The sequence below is a fragment of the Drosophila persimilis genome, unplaced genomic scaffold (assembly GCF_003286085.1).
Source record: "Drosophila persimilis strain 14011-0111.01,24,50 unplaced genomic scaffold, DperRS2 tig00000124-arrow-pilon, whole genome shotgun sequence".
Lineage (NCBI taxonomy): Eukaryota > Metazoa > Arthropoda > Insecta > Diptera > Drosophilidae > Drosophila > Drosophila persimilis.
In genome coordinates this window covers 4,621,913-4,647,939 of record NW_020825294.1, presented here as the reverse complement: position 1 = coordinate 4,647,939, position 26,027 = coordinate 4,621,913, and the positions used below count along the sequence as shown (strand labels likewise).

Below are 26,027 nucleotides of genomic sequence, written 5' to 3'. Positions count from 1 at the left end.
CGGGTACGGATCGAAACGATCAGCAGGTGAAGAAACGAAAAGCATCGGGATCGGCATCGGCATCGGCATCGTAATCGCTAATCGAGAAAATGCCCGCTATTTTGGCCCGTGATCTATGACGGCTTTTAAGTGTGTGTTTCTCAAATCATTGGAGTTGGGGGAGCTCTTGTTAAATTGTCGCTGACAAAGTTTTTGACAGTTCCCCAATACCACCCAGAGCCAGAGCCCAGAAGCATCCTCAGCATCGTTCGTTTTCCATTTCCATTCCGCTGTCAAGGTGTCTCGTGTCCCGTGTCCCGTGTCCCCCCCCATGACCGTGTCCGTATCCGCGTCCGCGATGCTTCTGCCTTCTTGTTGTTAATAGCATAAAAGTGTTTTAATTTTTATTAGCACGAACACCACAGCCAGAGCCGGAGCCAGAACCAGAGAGAGCCAGGCACCAGTCCCACACATCAAGTCAGTTGTGGAGCAGTTGCCGTCACTGGAGGATCGTCTTCTCCAATAGCCACCGATCGCGTCGCTGCGCGTTGCGTGTTGATTTTCGTTCTAATAAAATCAGCTCCCAAAGATCTTCGCGTGTGTCGTCTGGCCTGCCTTTTTGTACCTCCATACCCATTCCCCTTCCCCATCCAGGGACCCAACTCCATCTCCATCTCCTTCTTTTCGTTCGGAACGGATTTATGTGTGTCGCATTCGGATATTTTGAAAAGGGTTTAATTTATCTAATGCATCCGTTTCCTTATCCGATTCTTATAGTGTGAATTTGTTTGATCTTCGAAAAGGAAAAAAAAATAATACAAAATAAAATACAAGTGTGTGTTCGGAAAAGTGTGGAAATAATCGTAAAAATAACTCAAACTCAAGTCCATTCCGTTTCCATTCTGAACAACGAGCTGACAGCCGCAAGTGGCTAAACGGCACAAGGAGCTGCTGTCTGTCTCACTTCTCGAACGGAGATCGGCGGCCCACCACGGCGTTGGCGTGCAACGTCCTTGACTGAAAGGTGAGTGTGAAGGTTGCCCAGATCTCGCAGAGATCTCTGAGCTCTCGGCCCGCAAGGCGCTCAAGAGTGTGCTATAAATAGTAGGTCGGTTGGCCTACTCCCCTGGGAAAGTGGGATAAGTGCCTGCTTACAAAGTGGGAGGAAGTACGTTCCGATTTAATTGTTGCATGGCATACTGCTTGTGGCAGATGTGCTTGTGGGGTACGGGATAAAAACGCTGAGAAAAGAAGTGCAAAGAATATTGGGGAATATTGGTATTGGGAGCAGATATTTGAGGTCACCTCGAAAGATTCAGCGCTTTAAACTATACGAAAGGAAACCAGTGTAAATCTAGGGAATAAATATTCGGCTTTTAAATAAACAAATTAAGGAAATTAAATAAAAATGCACTATAATTATAAAATAATGCATTAAAAAGAATTTTTAGTACGGACCATATTTAAACTAAGCATAAAAAACTTTAAAATAACATAAATGTTTTTAATTTCAATATTTGTTTTTTTTAAATATATATTTAATAAAACATTAAACTATTTAATTTGAATATGAAATATATTCAATTTAAATAAGAAACTATTTCATTTAACTAAAATATTTATTTCATTTAAAAATGAATTAAATTTATTTTTAATATGATATATATTTAATCAAAACATTAAATTATTTCATTCTAATATGAAATAAATTAAATTTTAATATGAAACTATTTCATTTAAATATGCGAAATATTTTTAAATATTAAAATGTATTTATTTTATATATGAAATATATTTAAATCATAGATTTTCATATTTACGTAAAATATGAGTGCTATAATATTTTTTTTTTGCAATTTCCACTCTCGGTGCAGAAATAAAATAAAATAAATATCTTAGAGAATAATATTCATATCCCAGTGCTTTTTTTCTCTGAGTGTATGCCTTGGCTAAAGCGCAGAAGTTGTTCTAACATTTACATAGTAGCACAAAATAAGTTATAAACAAGTATTTACATCATTAAAATTAATAACTGGTATATAGGAGGAAATCAGAGATTTAACGACCTAGGCGCCGTCTCCCGATAGGTTCTCAAAAGTCCAAACAGCTAAAATATCATTCAATACTTACAATGAATCCTCTCTATCATCTGTTACCCCGTTTATTATCCAATGTCCAAGACTCTCTTTCATCTGTCTTTATGGCATTGATAATCGCTGCCTTATTGATTGGGCCAAATTATGAATAGTTTTCACCGCCATTTCATATCTGATGATAAATCATGCTAATTGTTGTTGTAATTCAAATACTATCCGATACATATTAATTAGCCACACCCAATACGAAAAAAAGCCACAGAGCAGCGGAGCGGAGGCCTGTGGCCGACACATTAATCTATTGGTAGATCTCTGGGTCTTATCTGCATTGGCGCCCCTAAATACCACAGAGTCCAGTCATAATTTATTAATTACTGGACTTTCCACACATATTTTAGAGATCCCATTCGGAGGCTGATGTCTCTTTGAGAACTATAATTATCCGACCATATAGAGCCATGGTTTTTGGGGGGAATACAGACAGCAGCCACAATTTGTTTACTGCTTTGCTGTTGACCAAATTCAGTCGGTCGGGGACAATGCCACAGATACGTATTGGGTTTGATTTGGTTTAAATACATTCTGTGGCAATATATTTCATTTGATTTCCCCCATCAAGTGGCCTGCTTCTGCTGCTCTATTCCAAAGCGATTCAATTAAAAGACGCCCACATCCAAAAGATCTCCATAACAATTTATAACTGCCTCTCCAAGAGATGTCTAGCTGGCGGAGACTTGCGGTTATATTTATTTTTATTATTTGAATATATTACGATAGGCAGCGGCAGTGGCGTCGTGACCTGAGGGGGATCTTCAAGAAGGTACGAGCATCGTAATTTAATTTGAACTTGGAATAGAAAGAGTTACTCAACTGCTTTCAAAATTAAATATAAGACCTAAATTTTGGGTCTCACAAAGGAAGAAGATATCAAATATTTACTTTTATTTGTTATATATTATTCAACTAACTGATTACATGAGTTATGATGGAGCTCTTATAATTATTCCACATCATCAAAGATCAAAGGGCATTCCCTGAGCTAGGTTAATCATTCATCTACGTCTAAAAAACTCTATAAATAAATGTCAAAGACCTATTTATTCGCCTGCCATTTAATCCATTCCTCTAAAGCCCATTCAAGTGACTCAAGATCTCTCTCTCTCTTTTGATCGTTGTGCTGACCATATATAGAGTGTCTCAGTTGATTATTAAAACATAAATAATATTGTTGCTATTGTTGGCATTGGTATTTCCGTTTGGCAGCGGGGCAGCCGAGTTATGGGTTCGTTAACAAATGCAAATCAAGTGGAAAATTGTTGCAGCAGCAAATTAGCGCATCGTCCATCGTCCAGTGGAAAGTCATTCGAACAACCAATTTCCGACACAGGGCTAAACAAATTTTATAAATCGAAAAATTTGCAATTCAAATAAACCCCGGGCTTAGTCACAATAAACAGATCAGTCTTGTCTTTGTCTTTTTATTGTTACAATATTTGGACGCGGCGTCAAATGTGATTCAAATGAAAAGATCGCTTTAATGGTTCATCAGCATAAGTTAATGGGATTTCGACTTTTGGCCTAATGATGGATTAAACATATTCTAAAGAGTTTTGACAGCCAACTGCCCAACACACACACAGAAAATTAGCGAAAATTTATACGCCTTGGCCAGGCATAAAATATATCATTTATAACCTGTTGATTGGGATCCGTGTGGAGCGGGGAAGATCTCTGGCTGGCTGGCTGTTTGGTTTGGCTATAATTTGATATTCTGCACAGATATGCAAATGTCGAGAGGTGTGGTCCGGCAAACACCTGAGACGATATCGCATAATTATATGGCCGCCATATATGTACAGGCATGCGGCATGTGGCAGATGCTTGTTTTATGGCAATATAATATGTTTTGGGACAGATTATAGCTGCCGGCTACAGTTAATACGTATTTAAAGAAGGTCTTTTTTGTCTAAATCTATCATTTCGTATTAGCATAGGCTGGAATGTATCTCTATGACTTTTCATATTCTTTGTTTCTATTTTTTTTGTAAATTAAATCCCTCTATAAATAATTATACCCAACACTTTACGCTTGGTTTTCCTTCGATTGAGCAACTCTTGTGGCAGGTGGCAATTACCATACCAGAAATCTCCATCACCCGCCAGCATTTAATTGACAGACCTTTCAATATTATGAAATAGGACTCCGGCACCTGAATGGCCAACATTTCAAGCTGTCAACTACTGCATTTTTGGGTGGGAAAATAAATGTAGAAAAAACCGAACCCAAAACCGAAACGAAACTCAGTTTAAATCGATACAAATACAGAAATCAATGGAAATAGAGGACCGTCAAGTGCCGTTCGAGTGTCGCCATTGAACTCGACTTTGAATCGATGGGTCCCGTGGGTCTTGGTCTTGTCTTAATCTTGTCACTTTCACGCACTCCCCAGACCCTCGTGCGCACACTCGACTCGCGCCGGAAGTTATACAAAGTCCCATTATGATGATGAAACCAATTTATCAGGCGGCACAAAATCAATTCAGTTCAGGCTGCAGATCGTTTTTTTTTTTTGTTGGTCTCCAATTATGAAGTGCCTGGAAAAATGTAGACAAAAGCTAAAGAAAGTTTTGCTGCAAATGAAAATCCGCTGAAGAATTTCCCTAAGTGGCTTACGCTCTCTCGCTGAGGCTGCGGCTGCGGCTGAGGCTCTCCCTGTCTGTATCTGTATCTCTTTCTTGATGCCGGGGATGCGTAGGCGCCGTCATAGATTTTTTCCATGTCAAACCAGCATCTGACAGCAGGTTTGCCAGCGGCAGCAGCGGCAGTACCCAGCCCCTCACCGCGACTTCATCTCTGGCTCGAACTGAAGTTTTCGGCTGAGCATTTAAGCGCGGCTGATTTGATTTCAGTGACACGACGCCTGCGGCACCAACGGCCAAAGCTGCGGCTGCGGCGAAACTTGTCCTGCCCACACGCGACTGAAGCGCAGCGCAGCGTCAGCGTCGCCGGCAGCTGTGGCAGCAACAGCAACAGCGGCAGTCGCGCATGCGCAGTAGCTCAGCCCAGCATTTTTTGCCTCTTTTCGTTATATTTTCCGCGCTGTTTTTAAACGCCCTGGGGGGACGTGGCCGCCGCTGAGGCTGCATGCTGCTTGCGACCAGCAAAAAGAGTCAAAATATTTGAATTTCTAATGCCACACGAGGGCCGTCACGACAGTCCATCAATGAGTCATGAGAAGGGATCACTGTGCATTACGGTAGGGTGTTTGAATGATGTATAATTTATGTATATTTTATTTGTGGATTACCTAAGTTTCAAGATATCATGGGGGTGGATTCATGAAGTGTAGCAAAAACTTTAACTAACGAAAAACATGTTTATCAATGCTATTAGATAATTAATTACTCGGGAAATACTATTTTCTTAAGTTATGGGTGAATATAGAGAAGTTTTTACTACTTAGGATCTCTGAAGGCGAAGTGTTTTCTCACTCTGATCTAATATAATTTCAAGATGAATATACATATTAGTACATTAGTAAGAGACTCGTATGGCATTTGGCTTTTATATCATCGTTTTACCCAATAATTTAATACATAAATATATATATAAACAAATATCTAAAAAATTTCAGAAAATTAATAGGAAAAAAATTAAAAATATATAAAAACTAACTGCGGTTATAAATAATATTTAATTTTTGTAATAATTCACTTAATTGGGCTCTTTTTTAAAAATTAATTAATTAATCTATATTTTAGACATCTATTTTTTGTATTAATTTTGTATTCTTATTTTTATATTTATTTTATAATTTTGTTATTTATTATATATTTTTTGTCTGATAATTTTTTTTTTTTTTTTAATTTTTATTTTTTTAAGATTCTATTTAATTAAAAAATGCTAAATATTATGTATACTTAAAGGTATTCTATAATTCTATATTCTATTCTATTATATTCCCTTGAGTGTTTAGAGCATTGAAAACAGATTTTTCATTGTAGTGCTAAAAATTAATCAAAATAAAATATGACAAATACGAAAGTTCGCTTCCCCTTAACTGCGATATTTGCATAAACCTCGACCAACCCTCGCTACCCAGAACACAGAAAACTCGTGAAGGTTCTCCGACTGCTGCCTTCCCCCAGGCAGGGGCTACGACTACGACTACGGCTACCCATTCGATCTGATGAAAATGACTTTTCCGATAAGCATCAAATTTCCTTTGATGATAGACCAGAAACGCCTTTTGTCACTGGCTTCAGTCACTCGTCGTCGTCGGGTGATGACGCTAAACTCGTTCAATCGGCTCTGTCGGATCAGATCAGGGGTCCCGGCCGGGTCGGACTGGGTGACTAGTGGGTGAAGATCCCATCTCCTCCGCCTGCCGCTCTGGCCTGGCCATCGATGCGGTTTTCGGTCGTCAGTTGTTGGCTTTGCGGCTTCCGTGTGCATTTGCCTTTTGCTTAATTAAATGTCAATCATTGTACGGAGGGTGTACTCCTCTCCACAATACGAGTACGAGTGTATGCTCGTAAAGACGGACTTTGTTTTTGATTTGTCCGCTTTATTAACTTGATGTGGCATCGTCGCAGCGGCAGTCATCATCATGTGGTTGTGGTTGTGGTTGTGGATTTGGTTCGGCGTCTCCATGGCGCGAGGGGTCTTATGTTGTTGAAGGCGTGGGCGCTGGACAGAGATACACAATACATATCTGTCTCTGTGTGCCTGATATATGCATGATCTATTCCAAAACCAATGGCATTAAAAAGTATTTAATAAATTTCAGGCCTGAGGATTATGTGTTTCGGTTCTCCGTTCTCTGAAGGTGTCTCTCCACTTCTGGTTTTTTTCTATTTTATGGTGTGTGTTGGGGGCGGATTATTCGGTTGACATTTGGTGGGAAATGTTCTGGTTGGTGTGGTTCGCGGTAGCCAGCGGTTGGACAACTTAACTGGCTATTAATAAACGTTTCACTGAACAGATCTTGGCACAGATCCGAGCCCCTGCCTTGGGGGTTAAGTTCTGGGTAACCTTTCACAGTATCGAACGACTTAAGCCTCCAAGAACTTATGGTTAATGGTCGGAAGAAGATGGGATTACTTACGCTTCAGTTTGTCATCTGTTGAGACGATATTTCAAGGGAAGAAGAGCCGTGCTGTCTTCCTGATTAATCAAGCACATATAGATTTTGTTTTCAAGTGGAAGAATAATTGAAACGATTGAATTGATCCCTTAAAAGATTATAGAAAATCTGGGAGAGGTTTAAGGTATCTAAGAAGTTGTAGACATTCAGGAGTAGCTATAACTCTTCCAATTTATGGATAATTATACTAATACTATCCGCCTATCGTAATCCTTCCGTCATATGGCACATAAAATCCTTAAAATACACCCGCAAACACTCTGCTCTCCTGGCCACTGTCTGCCTACTTTTACTGCCTCAAGGAGGAAGAACTTGTGGTTATTGTGGTGCTGTTTGATCTCTGGTAATTGCGATTACACCCATAAACGGAGTAGATCCTACTGCCCGCCCGACTTGTGACTCAGTGACATTGTAGCCAAGAGAACGAGAGCCAGCCAGCCAGCGGCTGCAGCCAAGAGGGGACTGCCAGCTGCCACTATAAATCCATAACTGTCAGTCAACAATTTTTTGGACCAGTATCTGAGAAGTTGTCGTTGGGTTTGTCGTCTTGTATGGCCATAACGACATTCGCTTTTGGCTTTCTGTGACTCTGTGGACTCTTCTGTGACGACCGTTACTACATTCCTGGGACACCTTTGAGCCGCAGGCCTGAAGCAAACCAAATCTTGGCCACATTTCTTGTGTTTATTTAAGCATGAAAATTGTGTAACTTCTTGAAGATGAGATCTGGGATTTGTATCTCACTTCTTGACGTTTTTGTGGGCCTAATTGCAACCGGGTATCTTTTTTTTGTGGGATTTTCCAATACATTTTACGATTTCCCCGCTCGTTATGCACTTGTTCCCCCAAGCAATCGTACTAAATTTTATTTTATTTCATAGATCGTTAAATTTGTGTATTACACTGAATTTATGAACACTGAAAAGCGGAAAACTGTGGAACTACAGTTCCTCTTTGATCGCTCAAGATTTATGTGAGCGATAGAATATGGTCGTCAATTGACAGAAGCCGTTGAGGAAGTACCATTACACACGGATTGATGGGGTTTTCCCCAGGGAAAACAGAAGAAGGCTAAACAGTTGTAAAAATTATGTTTGTGGGCAAAACTTGTTTGTGCTTAAAGATAATCTAATCATAGCCAAGATATTTTAGCTATTCGAATAGTATATGTATCTTTCAACGGGGCTGAAGTAAATTATTCTGCCATTCATTAGGCGATTACCAAACTGGAAAATGGCAGGCGGCATCTGTTTGAGCAACAGATAGGAAACCCGATCTTTAATTGCTTAATTTAGAGCTGGAAAAACTTCTAAAATTCAACTTAATTTTGAAATAAAACTGGAGTAGTTTAAGGGAAAAACTTTGACCCTTCCCAAGGCAAGACATTAATTTCTTTCGCTTGAGAGAACTGAGCACCATTCATAAATAAAATCAAAATATGGGACCCCACTCTCGAATTACACTTCCAGGAATTACATTTAAGAAAAACAGAAATATTTCTTTTGTTTAGAGCTTCCAGCGACCTTTCCAGCGAACTTCCGCTTGGAGGAAACACCTGAAAACACACAGAATAGACTTAGAGAATTAAACAAACATTTATTTAGGTAAAAAACCAGGCGCACAAGAGACGAAAGAATGATTGCAAAAATCCAACATAAATCTCGGGCAGCTCAAAGAAAGAATCCAGGCACATGGGGATTACAGAAAGAAATATACAACTTTTGCCCACGAAATGCTTTATTACGGATGACGCCCACAGATGGCCAAACGAGATGAAAGATATGTGGGGGGGAGGGAGATATATATAGTCATCTAGGTGATACCCGACCAAGTACTTCCGGCAAAGTGGGGGGGGGGAAGGTGTGCCCGATGAAATATTTCAAATATGCTGCCCGAGCATTTCTGTTGGTTTTGGTCGTTTAATTCTTTTCTTGTTATTACATTTTTAATTTGAATTTTATTTATTATTTTATGCGATTTTATATGATGTCTGCCCGGCCGCCGGTTGCCGCCGCCGCCTCGCGATGCATTTTATCGGGGAATTTTATTTTTAAAACGAAAATAAACAACCACCGACCGACCGACTGATCTCTGAATTTCTGCTCGTTTTTCCCCCCGTTTTATTTCATTTCATTTCATGCTTTTATTTATATTACAGCGGACGGACAGACTTTTGTGGAGAGAAGAGCCACGGCCGCATCCCATCCAGTGCCACACGTACAGATATATATATCGGACCATCCCAGCCCACAGACCTGCCCAGATTGTGACGATGAATTGGACGCGCGTGCTGCTAATCGGGCTGACCGCCTTGGCGCTGACATTCGTGGAGGTTGCATCACTCTCACTGGATCCAGGTAAGTGCCAGAGACTATCCCCATGCTTTCCACTCAACTCTTTTTCCTCACCCAAATACCATTGTGCGAATGCACTGAAAGAAATTGTTTCCAAAAAGTCCAGGTACACCTTTGCAAATAGTGTTGTTGGGTTGAAACAAGTTTTCAGCCGTTCTATGACATAGAAAGTGCAATTTATAGAGAACCCCCACTGGTTCCTCTTTAGATACATAGTTGCAGATTCAGATCTGGTTAGAAACGATACAGATAAAGTACAGATACAGATGCAGATACAGAGGATCCGTTATGGAACAAATTAGGAGCGCAAATTTATATGAAATTTTATAATAATATCAAAGCATTTTTAATATATTATATACATAATTAATGAAAATTAATAATTCAATTTTAAAAAAATAAAAAACCTAAATAAACCAAATAAAATAAATAAATGTAAAAAATAAGTTTTTAAATATGTCAAAGAATTTTTAAGTTTTTAGCACAAATTAATGATAATATTAATACATAAATTAATTTTAAAAAAACCAAATACAATAATAAGATAAAGAAATACAATAATAAACAAATTAAAAAACTATTTAAAAATAAGGACAAAACACTTAAACACTTAAAAAATAATAATAAAATATAATCATTTAAAAAATATATTAAAAAAAGAAAGATTATTTAAAAAAAGAATAATACTTAAAAAAATGTATATATATTTATTACAAAAAAATATATTAAAAAGAAAGAAATTACATTAAAAAAAAATTAATATTAAAGATAAAAATATGTTAAATTCTAATCAAATTAAAATAAGTGCATTAATGCAATTTTGTCTAAAATGTAAAAAAAAAATTTTAAGTTCTTTCTGTCTTCAATCAAACCCAGTATGATAATCGTGCATTTATTCTGCAGTACAACAAATCCTCTGAATAATGATCCCATAACATTTATTGAAAGACATTCCCGCCAGTGTATGCATGTACATATTTTTACCGTTTCTTTTATGGTCACAAACATGCGAATGATCGCCCTGGCTCTGGCTCTGGCTCTGGCTCTGGCTTTGGCTCTGGCTTTGGCCCCAGTGTCAATATTTGCCGTGAACGACTGAAACACCATCCATACTGGTACTGGTGCTGGTATCGTATCCAACTTGGCGATTTATGTAAATCTCGGGCTCGAGCTGCAGCTTAAATCCCAATGAAAACGTCGTCAACTGTCAGATAGGTTCATTGGTTGTTGAGCTGGTGACCTCCCTGAAGCCCGTAGATGGCGTTGGCGGTGCCCGATCACGAGCACGACCAGAGACAGAGAGAGAGACTCATTCGCTGTGAGCCCCAGCATGCAGTTGGCCAATGTATGTCCATGTCGTGAAGGTCACCCACCCGGCATCATGAGCCTGTCAAAAGTTGGACAAATAACCCAGCAAATGCGTGAAATTCTATATAGAGACGTCTCTTGATAGATTCTTTTGCCTGACAGTCCGCGGACTCGTACTCGTACTCGAAATGCGGATTGTGCAAATACGGACCGGACCCCAGGCCGCAGACCCCCGACAACGAGTATGTCTTTCGTATTTATTTGGGTTAACATGCCGCTGGATTAGAGACAGCAACAACCGCAGCGATCTCTCTCGGGGTGACCAAAATAAACAGTTCCATGTTCCATGTTCCAAGTGTCGTAATCTTGTGGCAGGCGCAAAAACGCGATTGCCAATGTTTGGTGGATAAATAGAGCAAGTGGCACAGTGTTTTGGTTTACTCCCTCGATGAAGATTTACAAACATGACCCTACCCGATGTTATTTGGTCGAGTTTCTGGTATTTATTTAGCTGTTTATTTGGTAATCGATCTATTTGATTATCTGCTGGCGGAACGGAAGTTGTTCCAAACAGTTTTCTGATAAAAGGAAGTGCGATACGGTGTGAGGGATTACTCGGGATGACACTTGAAGGAATGTTTTCAGGCCTACCTAAAGTGTCTTAGTTCCGAATTCTTTGATTTTTTCCAGAAGATTAATATATATGAATACAAATATGTATATGATAACAACAAAATACATTTCTAGAAGATTAATATATATGTATAAATACAAATAAATGATAAAAAAGGAAATACAAAATAAATGAACAAATACAAATACATACAAATTTCCGCATTCTTAAATAAATAAATAAATAAAAAATAAAAATATTAAAAAATAAATAAATAAAATAAAAATAAAAAATAAAAATATTAAAAAATAAATAAATAAAATAAAAATAAAAGCAAAATATTCACATTCAAATTTGTAATAAAATATATATATTTCTTTTATTTATTTTTTTTTTTTTTTTATTATAATTACGATTGTATTTTTGATTATAAATTTTAAATTTTAAAATGAAATCAATTTAAAAAAGATTAAAAAATAACATATTTAAATTAGTAAATTATAATAACAATTAATTTAATAGAAGTGCCTAAATATAATTTAAACTTGTAGCACTAGGATAGAAGACAAAAAAAAAATAAAGCAAACAAAGATATTGCCCAAGGATCTGTTTAAACTAATCAGAACTCACTTAGCCCCTTTCATATTCCATATCCCTCGTAACCGCTTTTACTATAACAATATATCCCCTAATTCTTACCCACAGTTGCCTCCGCCGAACTCGAGCAGTTCATACGAAAAGGCGATGTTGTCATATCCACCAGACACATAAGGTAAACCCTCCATTAAGGATCAAATACACTTTAGAGTCTACAATGTGTTGACCCTTGCCCCTTTTAGACCACGTCGGAAGCTGCACATTTCGATAGAAGCCCTCTTCATGATCGATTTCCCCATGCTGAAGCACAAGATGTCCTTCTTCTTGGACCGCAAACAGCAGAGGGTCACCCTGGACATCAGTGCGAATGGAGCCACCGAGTCGCGCAACTTTGAGATACCCAACATCAATGAGACGAGCACCATTCGCTCGCTGGCCCTGCAGTTCTCGAAGAATCGCATCACCCTCTATGTGGACTGCAAGGCGAGCACGCATCATGACATCGACATGAATCTGGCCAAACTCTACACACAAATGGACGATCCAGTGATCAAGCTGGTGAGTGGAGAGAGGATCCTTCTACTGTTCGAATGGGTTAGCAATAGCACTGTGCATCTTTCATTGACAGTTCCGTGAGCGAAAGTATCCCCTGCACTTTGATGCGGACATGGAGCACTCCCTGCAGCGGGCCAACTGCCAGAAGGGTCTGCATCGTCGCGGCAATCGGCGCATGCTGCGGAACAAGATCACGGAGCGTGGTAAGTACATCTGAGAGAACAGTCTGCTGCCAGTCAGTGCAACCCACCAATCCATTCCAGAGAAGAACAAGAAGCGCGATGTACGCGGCTGGTACGAGCCAACCATCTCCCGGGAAGGAGTCACAGATCATCGACACCAGGAGGTGCCCACAGACGTTGAGCGCGGCGATATACCCATTCTGCATGGCGATTGTGAAGGTAGGCTGCACCACCCATCGGTTTCCACACACAGTTTTTGTCAGCTGACAGCCGGTAGTCCTAAAGCAGTCAACGACTCTTGGCCCAGACCCAGAGGCGTGCCCTGATCTCTGACAACTCTCCCAAAAGTCTTTGGCTGTGGCTTAGATGCCGCGTTGATGAAATTGTTTGGTGCTTGTCTCTGGGCGTCCGTTGGCGTTTATGTCACTTGTGGAACATAATTCAATTAAGAAAATGTGGCAGAGCCATCGGTACCGAACCACAGAGAGTGTAGGTTGGGGAACTGATTTGAGGGATCGTTTGGTTTTGGTTTGAGTGGGGGCTTGAAATGTCCATGGCATGTGCCCGAGACCTTGAAAAACCCCGCCCAGGCCGGTATTGAGAATTTAAGAAGGTAAGGTAAGATCTATAATGTACACCACAGGATTGTATTGATTACAGGACTTAGTCGTAACAGAAAGCCCTTCAATCAGGACAGCTACCCCTAATGCACGTTTAATCTAAAGGCAGAAACATAAGTAGAATCAATATATCCCTCGTATATCTACCTCTTAGGCTGTACAACATCATGTAAGACACATGGCAACAACTAAACTAGTCCAACATCGTCGTCTCTGCACATCTGGCCTGCACAAATGTCTGACTTTGTCGGTTGCCTGCCTGCCTCGTGGCCTGCCTCCTGCCTCAGTGGCTGCCTGCCTGCCTGCCTCACGGCCTGCCGGAGTGAGTTTTGTCAACATTGAAAACGCCGCCGCCGCCTTAACGCCCAAACGCATCCGTTCCAAGTCACAGATCTCTGGGGTCTCCAAGTCTCTCGATCTCGTTTTGGTTACATTTGGCAACCTTCGCTTCTATCTCTCGTCTGTCGTCGTCGTCGTCGGCGGCACAGCCACGTAATTCATTCATTACGTTTTCTGGCTTTGCGATTTATATGCCGCCCCGTAGCGTACCCATGTCAACGGATAGATAGGGAGAGGGAGAGAGGGGCACAGATCGTGGGTACAGATCGGAGCCAGCTACCAATTTGGTGTTGTTCTGCACTGCACTGCACTGAGCCAGATAAATAATAATTATGCTGGTCCCCAACGAGTGCACAACTTATATGCATGGGCTTTGTCATATCTTGGCGTTCATTAGCCGTCGTATCTACGTGGGCGCCCCACTCTCCCTCTCTCCCTCGCTCTCTCTCTCTCTCTGGAGCACTTAGCGGCGACTTATTGGCAAAGACAGTGAAATGTCTCGATGTGGGTACCACTAGGGTCTATAGATAGCTGTCTGCAAGTGTTATAATTAATTGCTGGCCAGATTTGTAAGGCTTTAGCCAGGTATAGCTTTTGGGCCCTAATAAAGATCATAGACAGGCTTAGGCAAATTGGTAATGGCAGATAAGCGGATTGCAAGCATTAATCATAGAAATACTTTGCATATTGGTAATTCAATTAGCGAGTGGGCTAGCCTGATCTCTGGCAGTCACATATGTACTATAAAAGCCTTAAATCTATTAAAACGTGGCTTAAATACTATATTACTTACCTCTAAGATCTCTGAATCTCTGCGTATTACGGATTCACGATGTGATCCTCTTATGATGTCTCATCTCTGCAGTGAGGTCATGAAATCGGTATTAATCGGCTTTAATTCGCAGTTTAATTAATGCCACAATACATATTAACAAATCAGCCATATACTACATATATAAACGAGTATGTGTGTTACCATTGTATAGTGCCATCAGTGACTCAATCAATCAGGGTCCTGACTCATCATCTCGGTTGTAAAAGGAATCGGGATGCTTGGCTTTTGTTGTCCCATTGCATTAAGCTGCACTAAAACCCCTCTGAACGCATTAGCAGCGCTGTTCAAAGCGCCGAAGGAGTGCATTGGAGTGCGACAAAGCGGATTAGGTTGCAATCAGAGAGAGAGACAGAGAGAGAGAGAGCAGAGCCTGTACATGCAACATGCGGTACACACGACGTTGTGTGCGTTGTTGCATGGTTTAAAATGAGTGCGATTTTTGCATTGGTTAGACCTTAATCTTGTCAGACGCTTGAACGCTTCCCACACACATGGATCCCAGAGCAACCCAGAGACCCTCTGTGTGTGCCGAGGGTGTTCATGAATTATTGTTGCTTTATTTAAAGCCTCAACGCAACGGAACTCTACCCTCGACTGTTGTTGTAACTCTCTGCTTTTTGTTTTGTTTTGTTTTTTGCTCATTGTTCCAACCCAGACGCCCTCGCACGATCACTGAGCGATTTACTGGCTTTGGTTAAGCTGCTCCGTGAAGATGTCGCCCACCAGCGCCAGGAGATTGCCTACCTGCGTATGCTCTTGGAGAACTGTGCCGGCTGCAAGAATCCCCTCTCCGGGGACAATCAGCTGCGACTGGAGCCCACTTGTCGCACGGCGAATCCTTGTTATCGCGGTAAGTGGCGCATTTATCGATAGCTCGATAGCTTAAAAGCTTCAATATTTGTCTACGTAAATTCTTTCAGGTGTCGACTGTCTGGATTCGGCCGCTGGTCCAAGGTGCGGCCGTTGTCCTGCCGGCTTGATTGGCGATGGCAAGATCTGCAAACCGGGCGTCTCCTGCGCCAACTATCAATGCTATCCGTAAGTCTTTACACAGTCCTTTTCCATCCTATCTCTCTCCCTCTCTCGGCCAAACAAAATTAACGCAGCTTGTGGAGCTCTTAATGGCGTCAAGGGCGTGGCCATTGCATTCACGTTAATTGTATTTGTCATGCTGGGAGCTCCAAGGGCTTGAAAAGCGCCGCCGCTCCGCCGATCCGGCCAAAAGGTTCCCTCCTTCGACTCTGACTCTGCAATTATTTGCATTTGGCCTTAATGGCAATTTGATGTTGTTTATGGTTTGATGATCTAGTCAGGCCACAAGCTCAAACAACTCCTTGACTAACACCTCAGTCCTCCACATCCACATTTACATCCCCATTCACATCCTCATCCATATCTACAGGCATATTCTCGTATATCTATATGTGTGATTGATAAGCAAGTGATGCCCATTGAGAGAGAGGATTCACATTTAGAGGTTTATTTACTTGGTGAATTCTACGAATAAATAAATGCCATAAGCAGGTTACACAGAACTGAACAGAACAGAGCAGAGCAGAGCAGAAAGTAAGTGGAGTGGAGTGTGCTTACACGCAGAGAAAATAGGGCGACTTAAAAATCTTTTCACGCAAAATTTAACAATAATATGAACATATGTATTTGATTTAAATGTATTTCATACTTAAAATAAATACATTTTTAAATAAAATTATATATTTTAATATCTAAAATATATTACGAAATTTTAAATAAATATTTTCATATTAAAATTAAATATATTTCATATTTTCATATACAAATTGAATATATTTCATATTCAAATTAAGTATATATTTCGTATTTAAAATAAATATATTTTAATTTTTAAAAGAAATACATTTCATATTTAAAATAAATATATTTCATATTTAAAAATTAAATATATTTTTTATTTAAATTAAATGTACAAAATTTAAATATTCTATTTTTTTTAAAGTGTTATATATTTTATTAAATATGGGATTTTTAAATACGTTTATTTTTAAATCGAACTGAATTCTGTTCAATTTCCCTCTCTTTTGATTTAAAACCCAAACATTTAATTTAAAGGTGGATGTTTTTCTTTTTTCTTTGCCATTTTTCTCCGCGTGTAAAAGTTGTGTGAGTCATTTGAGTGATTCCGAAACCAGTTTCCTCTCGCCTTTTCCATCTGATAAGCTCCGTAGATCGTAGATATGTCAATCCGAAGGCGAAGAAGACTTCCTAATCCCTTGTCGCTTCGAGACAGTTTAGTCCAATCAACCCGGGGCCGGGGACTACTATATTCAAATGATCTTTATGAAGCACATTTGCTATCTGGCAAAAGATCTCTTTGATATGTTTGCGATACAAAAATGGGAGTAAGTCCCGGAATATTTGTGGGCCCAGACAGGGAAAACCTTTCACTGCTCATAGGATAGACATCAAGCCACCCACAGCCCCCATATTAAGTTATCATTTTGAACAACCGGAAGTGTCCCCACAGTTGGAAATCCATAAACTAGTTAAAGATTGTTCTGGCTCTGTTCCAATGCCAAATTTGTGTCAATCTCAATCATCGAATTATGCAAAAGACCCACAGCCCTGGCGTCGGACCCTAATAAAAACATAAATTCCGGCACTGTACAATATCCATAAATATGTTAAACAAAACTATAACAAGCTATGCGATGTAACGGTGATGGAACCTCAAAGAATATTTGGTAGACACTATTGTCGAACAAAATGCAACAAAACCTTTGCAATACACAGACCTGCGACCCCAGATGTGAGGAGGTCTGGACCACAAATGGCACTTGAAACAGCCGCATAAATTAGTTTAAAAGAACCCGCAGCTATGCCACAAGAACCGCAGACCCAGAGCCAACTCTCAACCCAAACTGAGGACTGACTGACTTCATTGTGTCAAAACACTTAAAGTGATTTCTGTTATTTTTTCCCTCGGACTCGGGGGCCCTTTGGAAATGCGAGAAGTAAGCGCCTGGGCCACGCGCATAGGAAGCATTCGACCATAAATTTGTGTAAATTATTGAAAAGAGCCCCCACAGACCCTGGCCAGGGCCCAAAGAACCAACCAGCGAGTGTTGTAGGTGTCTAGGGATCGGTTCGGATGGTTTGTTTGGGTAAGGTGCGCCTCTGGCCCGGGGCTGACCGTATTTTAATTTGCATAAAATTGTTTTAAATGTTGTCACGATGCGTCGGTCGCCACCGCCGACTCTCGTTACTGTCATCTTTCATTATCGATGAAATGTGGCCCAATGCGTGTGGCAGCCCCATTCCCTTCCAATCATTTTAATTTAGAACCCACCAAATGTCATCCGAATCAAATGCGGCGGCGTCAGGCCTGGGCTAAGAACATGGTCAGCGCTTTGTTTGTTTCCTCCCTTGATTCTAGAGTCTATTCTTTATGGAATGGTCTTTTGGAGACCATCGATTCTATTAAAAGACCATAAAACTTGTGCTAATGACATGCACACCTGTGGTTGGTGGATCCTTTTGTTGCGCAGGTTATCTACAATGTTGTTGTCTTTTTTTTATAGGGGTCACCATAGCCCATGTCACATAAAATATCCACACGGCCTCTCCTTTGTGTAGAAGCGCTCTATATTGATTGGAAAATGGTACTCAGAACTTATTCCAAGAACTGGGAAGCAGAGATTTAGGGATCTTCTATCTGATCCTCTTTTTTAAATACGTTTATCTCTTCACACATTTCCCTCATCTTCCATTCGCATATTCTCCCAGCACTTTCCATTTCCAAGAGTCCGAGAGAGCTGCTCAGGTGCTCCAACGATTGACCACCTGAAAGCCCAATCATAACTTGGCCCCAGGCCGATGACAGTCCGCAGAGGCGCCTCCGCCCCAAAAAAATCAGTCTTCGCTGCACACACTTCCACTTCTGTGGCTTACAAAATTATGCAGATGATGAAATAATCAGCAGTGCAATCAAGACCCACAGAGAGATTATATTACCTATCTAGGGAGATAGTAGATACGAGAGAGATTCCGATTTGGAGACCGATTGCAGGCTGCAACATGTGTACGGGGCATGTTGAACACTTTTCGAGACAGAATTCCATTTGATTGTAGGCAACTTTCCCACAGAATCTCTCGAATATCTATGCATATTCCCCTCCCTCTTAAAGTTTTTCTCTCTGGCCCAAACAAAACGTTTACGGCCATGGCTCGAACCAGGAAAAGGCAGAAAGAGAGGAAGCAACTGGAGAGGCTGGTTCACAGCTTCGAAAAAAACATCAAAGTTCGGTGGAACGGTGGAACGCATATCTCAGTGGGAATCAAGTTCGCCTACGCATCGGGGAAAAAGTGGATCCATTGATTCCAAGTCGTTGTCGTTGTCGTTGTCGTTGCCGTCGTTGTTGGTGGGTTCGGTTCGGTTCGGTTCGCTTTGTTGTTGTTGTTTTTGTTGTTGCTGTGGCTCTTGACTCTCTGGGGCCTGTGTCTGTGGCAGCGTTTGACTGCTTGAATTCAAATTAATAGTTGACTGGCAGCGAATCCAGCTCGGGCCACGTTTACACGTTGCGCATATCATGATATTCAGGGTGTAAATACATTGAATTTTGTATTTAATTGGAGTTCCGTATAGTTGGGAATTTATAAGATTTTAAGGGTGTTCCCTTGGGTCTGTTAAATATGTATTTATATTTCTTCCCAGAAATATATTTTCTTTTTAATTTTTTTTTTATAGTTTGTTGTTTTTTCATGCAATAAATGAAATAAAATCGTGAAAAAATTTCAAACTTTTGATTTTCAAACCGTGTTAAATGCTGAAATATTTCACAGCTTAATACACAGCTCATTAGTGGTAATTATTTTTGATTGTAATTGTTGGAAATTAATAACTGTTTGGATAAGGCTATAAGGCCCCATTTTATAAGGTTTTTCTTTATATTTTTATATATTATATTTTATGTATAATATTATATATATTATATTATATGTGTACATATATTATATTATATATTATTTTTCCTTTTTTTAAATACGGTTTTCCAGTAAATTATTTTATCGTTACATTTTCAGAAAATCTTTTTATAATTAATTCTAGAATTATTTGGATATTTACGAATATTTCAAATATTCCACATATCATAAAAACCTAAATTATGTGTAGCCTTTCAATGGAATTTCCTTGTTCCTTATTTATTTGTAGACTTTAAGCTATCCTTATTCTTCCTAATTTCCTCAATTCTCGCACGGCATAAACTCCATATCTTGGCACATTGCCGTTGTCTCTGCGGCTGTCTTGGCCATGCGCAGGCGCAGCCGCAGCAATGAAAACAAAAACAAGCCCAGGCCCAAGCCCGGGCCCGGGCCAAGTCGAGATCAGGCCCGAGCCATTGGAGGCAGATCCGAAGCCACAGCTGAAGTCGTAGCGTAGTCGGAGTCGGAGCCAGAGTCAGGCAACCTCACAGATAAGTGGCCTGTGGCAAAATAAACGCCGCTTTATGGCAGTTAGCTGCAGTTTGTCTAAAGCGTGCGCCACATGACAGGAGAGAGGAGGCTTCGGAGGAGTGCTTGGAGATTGAGGATGGTGGCACATGGACGGATCCCCCTGCCTGCATGCCTGCCTGCTCTGACAAAAGGGAGCCCCAGATTGTACGAGTGGTGGCAGCCAAGTGTGTTTCTTTGGCTCTTTTGTTGTTAGAAGTAAGTGCTGGGGCATTTGCATGGCATGCGCGCTACCATTAGAAGCAATTTGGGTGGAGGGTTAATGGAAGCTAGGAAGCGAAGTAGAGTTAGGGTTACGATCGATGATAGACCATTGAAAGAACTTAAAGAAGGACTCTTAGTGGCGAAATGAGTGGCTAAAATCTGTGATTAGCTGTCTGCCAAAAGCCCTGACAAATCCTGAATGTCTATCATATGTTAATTCCTTCCAGTGTAATCCCCCGACTGTAGCTCGACCAGAGCCCGGGCAGCCTAAAAGCCTTTGCATGCTTCAGAACCATGTTCACACATTACTCAGGTCCGGGCCCTGCTCCATGCTGGTGGAGCTCCCTTCTAAGGCTCCTTTGGGTGGTGTTTGAACTGGTCTCGAAAGGGAACCACAAGAAGAGCAGGGGCCAGGGGCCGCAAGGAGGCAAGCCAGCAAATTGGAATTATGAATTATGAATGCGTGGTTAATAAAAAGAACGGCCAAGAAGCAGGCAGTCAAGACAGAGCCCAGGTCCAGCTTCAGCTCCAGCTCCAGCTCCAGCTCCAAAACTCCGAGTGGGTTCGTCATGCTAACTATGGGATAACCATAGGATAGAATGGGGGATAGCTGGACATTGGGCGGGGTCAGTGGCAGAAATGCTAATGCGTTCCTCGTTGCGCTCGACTGGATATTTTCCCAGCACTCAAACGATGCCGCAGCAGCCACAGCCACACAGACACCCAGACAATATGGTCGAATGAACTGAAACAAAGCAGAAAAGCGCAAAGTGCCAGTGCCAGTGCCAGTACCAGTGCCAGGAGGAGGCGTCTGGGAACGTACATAGCTAGAAAGCGAAAACCCCTACGCAATATCCAACATGGATATGGCCATGGCAGTGGACGGACAGCAGCGCGCCTTGACTTAGACCGCTTGCCACTTAAGTACTTAACACTTTTTGCTAATTGCGCGTTGCCGGTTGGAGGCAAGGTAGGCCTTTGGTCGAGTCGTCCCCCGTTGTGGCAGCCACAGCCGAACCCCCAAAATGCCTACGCACACACCCCGCACACCCCGCGCACCCCGCTCACCCCGTACACCCGACAAGTGTGTTGTTGCCCGCCATGGGATATGCCAAAGTCGAGAGCAGAGCCCGCGGGCTGATGAGTCTCATCAACTGACAGCGCCAAAGAATAGAAAAAACAAAATTTGAATCTTCTTTTTTTTTGCTACCTCAGGTTTGTTTTTCGTTGAGGCAACGAAAGAAAATGTTGTTCTAATACTCTGCCTGAAAGGGGAGTAGGTAATGGGATATAAGACTTGGTTTAGGGGGCAATAATAATAATTAAAGAATTTAGATGGTTTCCCAGTGCCTTGAATTATTAATAATATATGCAACGACGTCTCGTTGTTGTGGCTGATGCTTGAGTTCTCAATGAAAAGGAGTAGAGTACGTATGGATAAAGCACAAGGATAACGCCATCTATAGTGGGATGCTATCCTAAATATTAATATTATAGTCCGTCTACAGTGATAGTTTCTTTGGGTGGGACAAATCCTTTGATTGGGTAAATACAAAAATATATAAATTGCACTCACCATTTCGTCAAAAGTTCTTTAAAGAGAGAGAGCTCGGCTCTCTTCATTCTTCCCGCGCAACAATTAAGACGGACGAAGACGGACCGGTGAGAGCGCGATAATTTCAAGGCTATGACGGACGAACGACGGACTCGGCATACGGGGTATTACTTTCACATTTCGCATTTACATATGTACATTCCTCTCTTCGATCCCTTTTACACTGGAATTGCATTTTAAAGGAGTACTTCCAATAAGAGCACATATTTGGAGTGTATATAAATAAGGTGAGGAGTTAGAGAATACACTCCCACGATCCTCGCAAATGTTTGTGTGTACAAGAGAGAACAAGAGAGAATGCCTCACCTTTAATTGTGACACTTGGAACGAGAGCGGCGTCAAGACGGCAGCACTCGCTCTTTCCCTCTTGCTCTTCTCCATTTATGCACACACACACACAAAACAAAAAGACCGCGCGACCGAAAAAAACAAAATGCAAAACAACCAGGCTTATTTGCCAAGAACAAAAGTTAATCAATCAATTAAATTATTCCTTTGTACTTTCACATATTCATGTACATTTTTAGCAGTGATCTGCCATATTTCTTTCCTTCCCCCCGCACACGCACATTTTCTTAGATTTATACACTTCAAAGTCAGTGTTATTGATATTTTTCACTGCACTGCACCAACACATATTGCACGTCAATGTTTTCCGCATGATTTTCACAATTTTCCCGCTTTTCACGACCCGAAACCGGCAAAAGAACGCGGAGCGTACTCTAAACGCGTGCAAATGGAAGCTGGAAATGGAAGAATGAAGAGGGGAGAGAGGAGAGCGGTGCGGTGTAAATGCGTATGCAGCTTAGTACTCTCTCATCTCGTTCCATGCTCTCTCCATCTCCCGCTCACTCCATGCTTTGTTTGTGTGTGTATAAAAGCAGAATTTTTGTCTCTATTTGCCATTCATGGGTTCCCGCAATTACAAATGAATTTATTTGTCAAAGATAATGTTGGGAAGCTTTTAATAATAACTACTTTCTATTTAAGAGTATTCACACTGTGACTATACCCTCCTTAGTGGCTCAAGCTTCCCTCCATGATTACCATTTACTCCCGGGCTATTGGCAAGCTGGGAAGCTGGGGCCAAGTCCAAGGGTCGTCTAGAGGTCTGACGGAGACTTCCGGCAAGCGAAAAAAGCCATTGTGTGCTTAGTCGTAAAATATGGGAAACTATGGCTTCTGGGTCAGTTGGGCACGGTAGTTCTTGCTGATGGCTGATGCCCGATGGGTGATCTTCCTAGAAAATTGGACTGCTGTGAGTTATGTGCTGGCAAAACAAGCCTGAAAATTAAGTTTCAACTGAGGAGACGAGGATGCAGATGAAGCATTGCCCAATGGGCAGGGGATAGCATGCAACGGGTAACTGTAACCCCCAACAGAACTGAACCGAAACGAACCGCAGAGACCGATGCGAACTAATGACCATGTCATGATATGTAAATATTTTGCAAAGCCATAAGCAATCCCACACTCTTGAGCATAAATAAGGGGCACCAGGCCCCGGTCTTTGGGTGAAATTTACATGCAATGGAGCCTGGATTTACTTTTTTGCCATGGGCCATCATATCATATCATATCTCCCATCCTACACAACCTACACACAGTCAAAGTCTCTTGCCTCTTGCTCTCTCTCCTTTTTTTCCTTTATTTATTTGTGTTTCTCTGGGTTTTAATAAGATTTTCTTGTAATTGTAATTTGTTTTCTTTTGGGGAACCTGAACCGGCGTCGGCTCTTCCTGTACGGTTCCGAAAACAAACTGGGAAGGAGAGTAAGAGGAAGAGGGTACCGTTTACCCCCTGGCACATGTCTTGTCGCTTGTCGAACTCTGGGCTTTGTCGGTCCCATCAATGTTCCTCTCTGGTAACCTGGAGGGGTAACCTTTTCTCTTTTCACAGATCTTTCTCTCCGCTGGTCAAGCACGGCCTTTTGTGTAGCCCTGTTTCCACTAAACATCATTAATAAATTTGCCTTTGTATGGTGTTTACCTTTCCATGTCCCTCCATTAACATTAACAGTCTTTTGTTGCTGTTTGTTCCTGACTGTCAGTATTAATAATAATAAACAATATGTGGGTACCCATCCACACACAACACAACACAACACATCCTCTGCCCGATCCACCATTAACCAACCGAATCTCTGTCTCTGTCTCTTTTCTGTTTCTGTTTCTTTTCTCTTGCAGAGGCGTTCAGTGTCACGATACCGTGAACGGAGCCCAGTGTGACTCCTGTCCGGTTGGCTACGAAGGTGATGGACGCACATGTTCTCTACGTAATCCTTGCCTGGACACACCATGCCCCTCAGGTAAGTCCCAGCACCCAGCCCGAGCCCAACCCAATCGAATGGAAAGGGAAATGGGTTCTTTTCCTCTCTACTGTTTTTTCTCTCCCCACCACACCGCCCGATCAGTGCTCAAGTGGAGTTTTGTTTGTGGCTAGAACTGTTTGGACATTTTGTTGATTTTATGGCTAATTTGAGTTTGTCGTGCCACTATTCCGGATCGTGTTCTTGTGTGGGTTGATATAGGATCGTATAACTGGGAACTAAAAAAGTCTCGGGTCTAATTTGATTAGAAGTTTTTGTTACTCAAGAAATTGAATGTGAAAATGCATCAATCAATCGAGTTTGTTCTGGCCAGAATTAGAGGCAACAACTAGGGAAAATTGGGGTTAGGATATTTTGTATTAACAACTTTAACAATTAACACTTTATTTTTGTTGCTAGATCATAGAAATTTAAAAATACAGAAAGTCCATGCATTTGAATTTTCTATTTAAAAAATATTTAAAATTAAAATGAAATACATTGCCAGTTTTCCGCAATAAATTGCTTAAATAATCCAAAGAAATTTAAGTCTTAAAGGGTTTCAAAATATCCGCCTTTAAACCCAAATTCGCTGAACTTTCAGTCCATAATTTCCCATCCGTTGATATACCCCTTGAACCCGACTGTAGCGCACTCAATTCACACGACTATTTGATTTATTAAGAGCCCCACTTCGCCTGAACGAACTCTGGGTCCGAGGAGACCGAGGACTCGCTCTGAACCCTTTTGATTGAATTAAAGACGAAAACCTTCGACAAATTATATGGTATGAAGGGGTAATTTCTGGCTTCCCGCGAATGTGTGAAACGAGGCAACTAATTAGAGCTCAGTCCGAGACAGAGAGTCATTGGCGTGCTGGAATGTTGTGGGGGAGGGGGGGCCTTATATGTCAGGTTTTGCTTTGCTAATTGATTTTGGGCGGTAAATGTTCAAAGTACATTCTTTTGGCATTCGGCAGTAGGTGGAATATATTATTACATATGCGATTAACTAATAAACAATTCTCATTTGTATTAGGCAACATTCACTATCAGAGGCAGAGCCAGTACACGGCCCGCAAATACTCGGTCATAACGAACTAATCCACAGAGCGGGAGAGCAGCGTTTCGACTAAGATATACGAGATATACATACAAATATGATTACAAGCAAAAACAGAACAAAGTGTGCACATAATGAATTACTACCTACCATAAAATAGTCATAAGTTGTAAGCTCTATTGATTGGCAAAACGGAGGAATTTTCAAGTATTAGCAAGCCCCTAAATCTTCAAAATAAACAAAAAAAAACAAAAAAACAATGATGCAAAAATATACCATGTAACGCTCCCTGTCCCCTCCACCCCATCCAACCCCTCTTGATAGAATGCCCAGAAAGTGGAGTCTATAAACGTGTAACGAGATCTGTTTAGCCCCTTCTACCGGCCCCGCCCTACTACTGTAATAAAATACGAATAGAATCTAATGAACAAACAAAAAATGTATGCTGTAATGTTTTGGTATTTAATAAATAAACTCAATCATTGGCTATATAATGTACATATGTATCTTTGAAACATCATCTTCCACCACATTCCCACATCTCAATGAATCGCATCATGTTTATACACTATCATTTTCTGGTCATGCTATGTGGACTTTTCGCAGAGGGTAAGTGAGAGTTGCAAGTGTAAATGGAGTTCGATTTTTAGAGGACTATCATACATGTATGGGCAAAGGCAAAGAAAAAATCGTGTTTTTTAATAGATTCCTGATGACCTAACCTTA

The 26,027-nt window shown here is 40.9% G+C and overlaps 1 protein-coding gene across 1 annotated transcript; it reads left to right on the top strand.

Annotated features, from left to right (window-relative positions):
* On the top strand, nucleotides 1–25,775 carry LOC6593528. The gene is made up of 11 exons (XM_026987163.1): nucleotides 1–26; nucleotides 757–1,003; nucleotides 9,381–9,579; nucleotides 12,203–12,269; nucleotides 12,337–12,652; nucleotides 12,723–12,852; nucleotides 12,913–13,050; nucleotides 15,281–15,475; nucleotides 15,546–15,663; nucleotides 24,118–24,239; nucleotides 25,278–25,775. Exons 3-11 carry the CDS (start codon nucleotides 9,495–9,497, stop codon nucleotides 25,340–25,342), a joined length of 1,236 nt encoding a protein of 411 aa, XP_026842964.1. The 5' UTR covers nucleotides 1–26; nucleotides 757–1,003; nucleotides 9,381–9,494; the 3' UTR covers nucleotides 25,343–25,775.
* The last annotated feature ends 252 nt before the right edge of the window (nucleotides 25,776–26,027 follow it).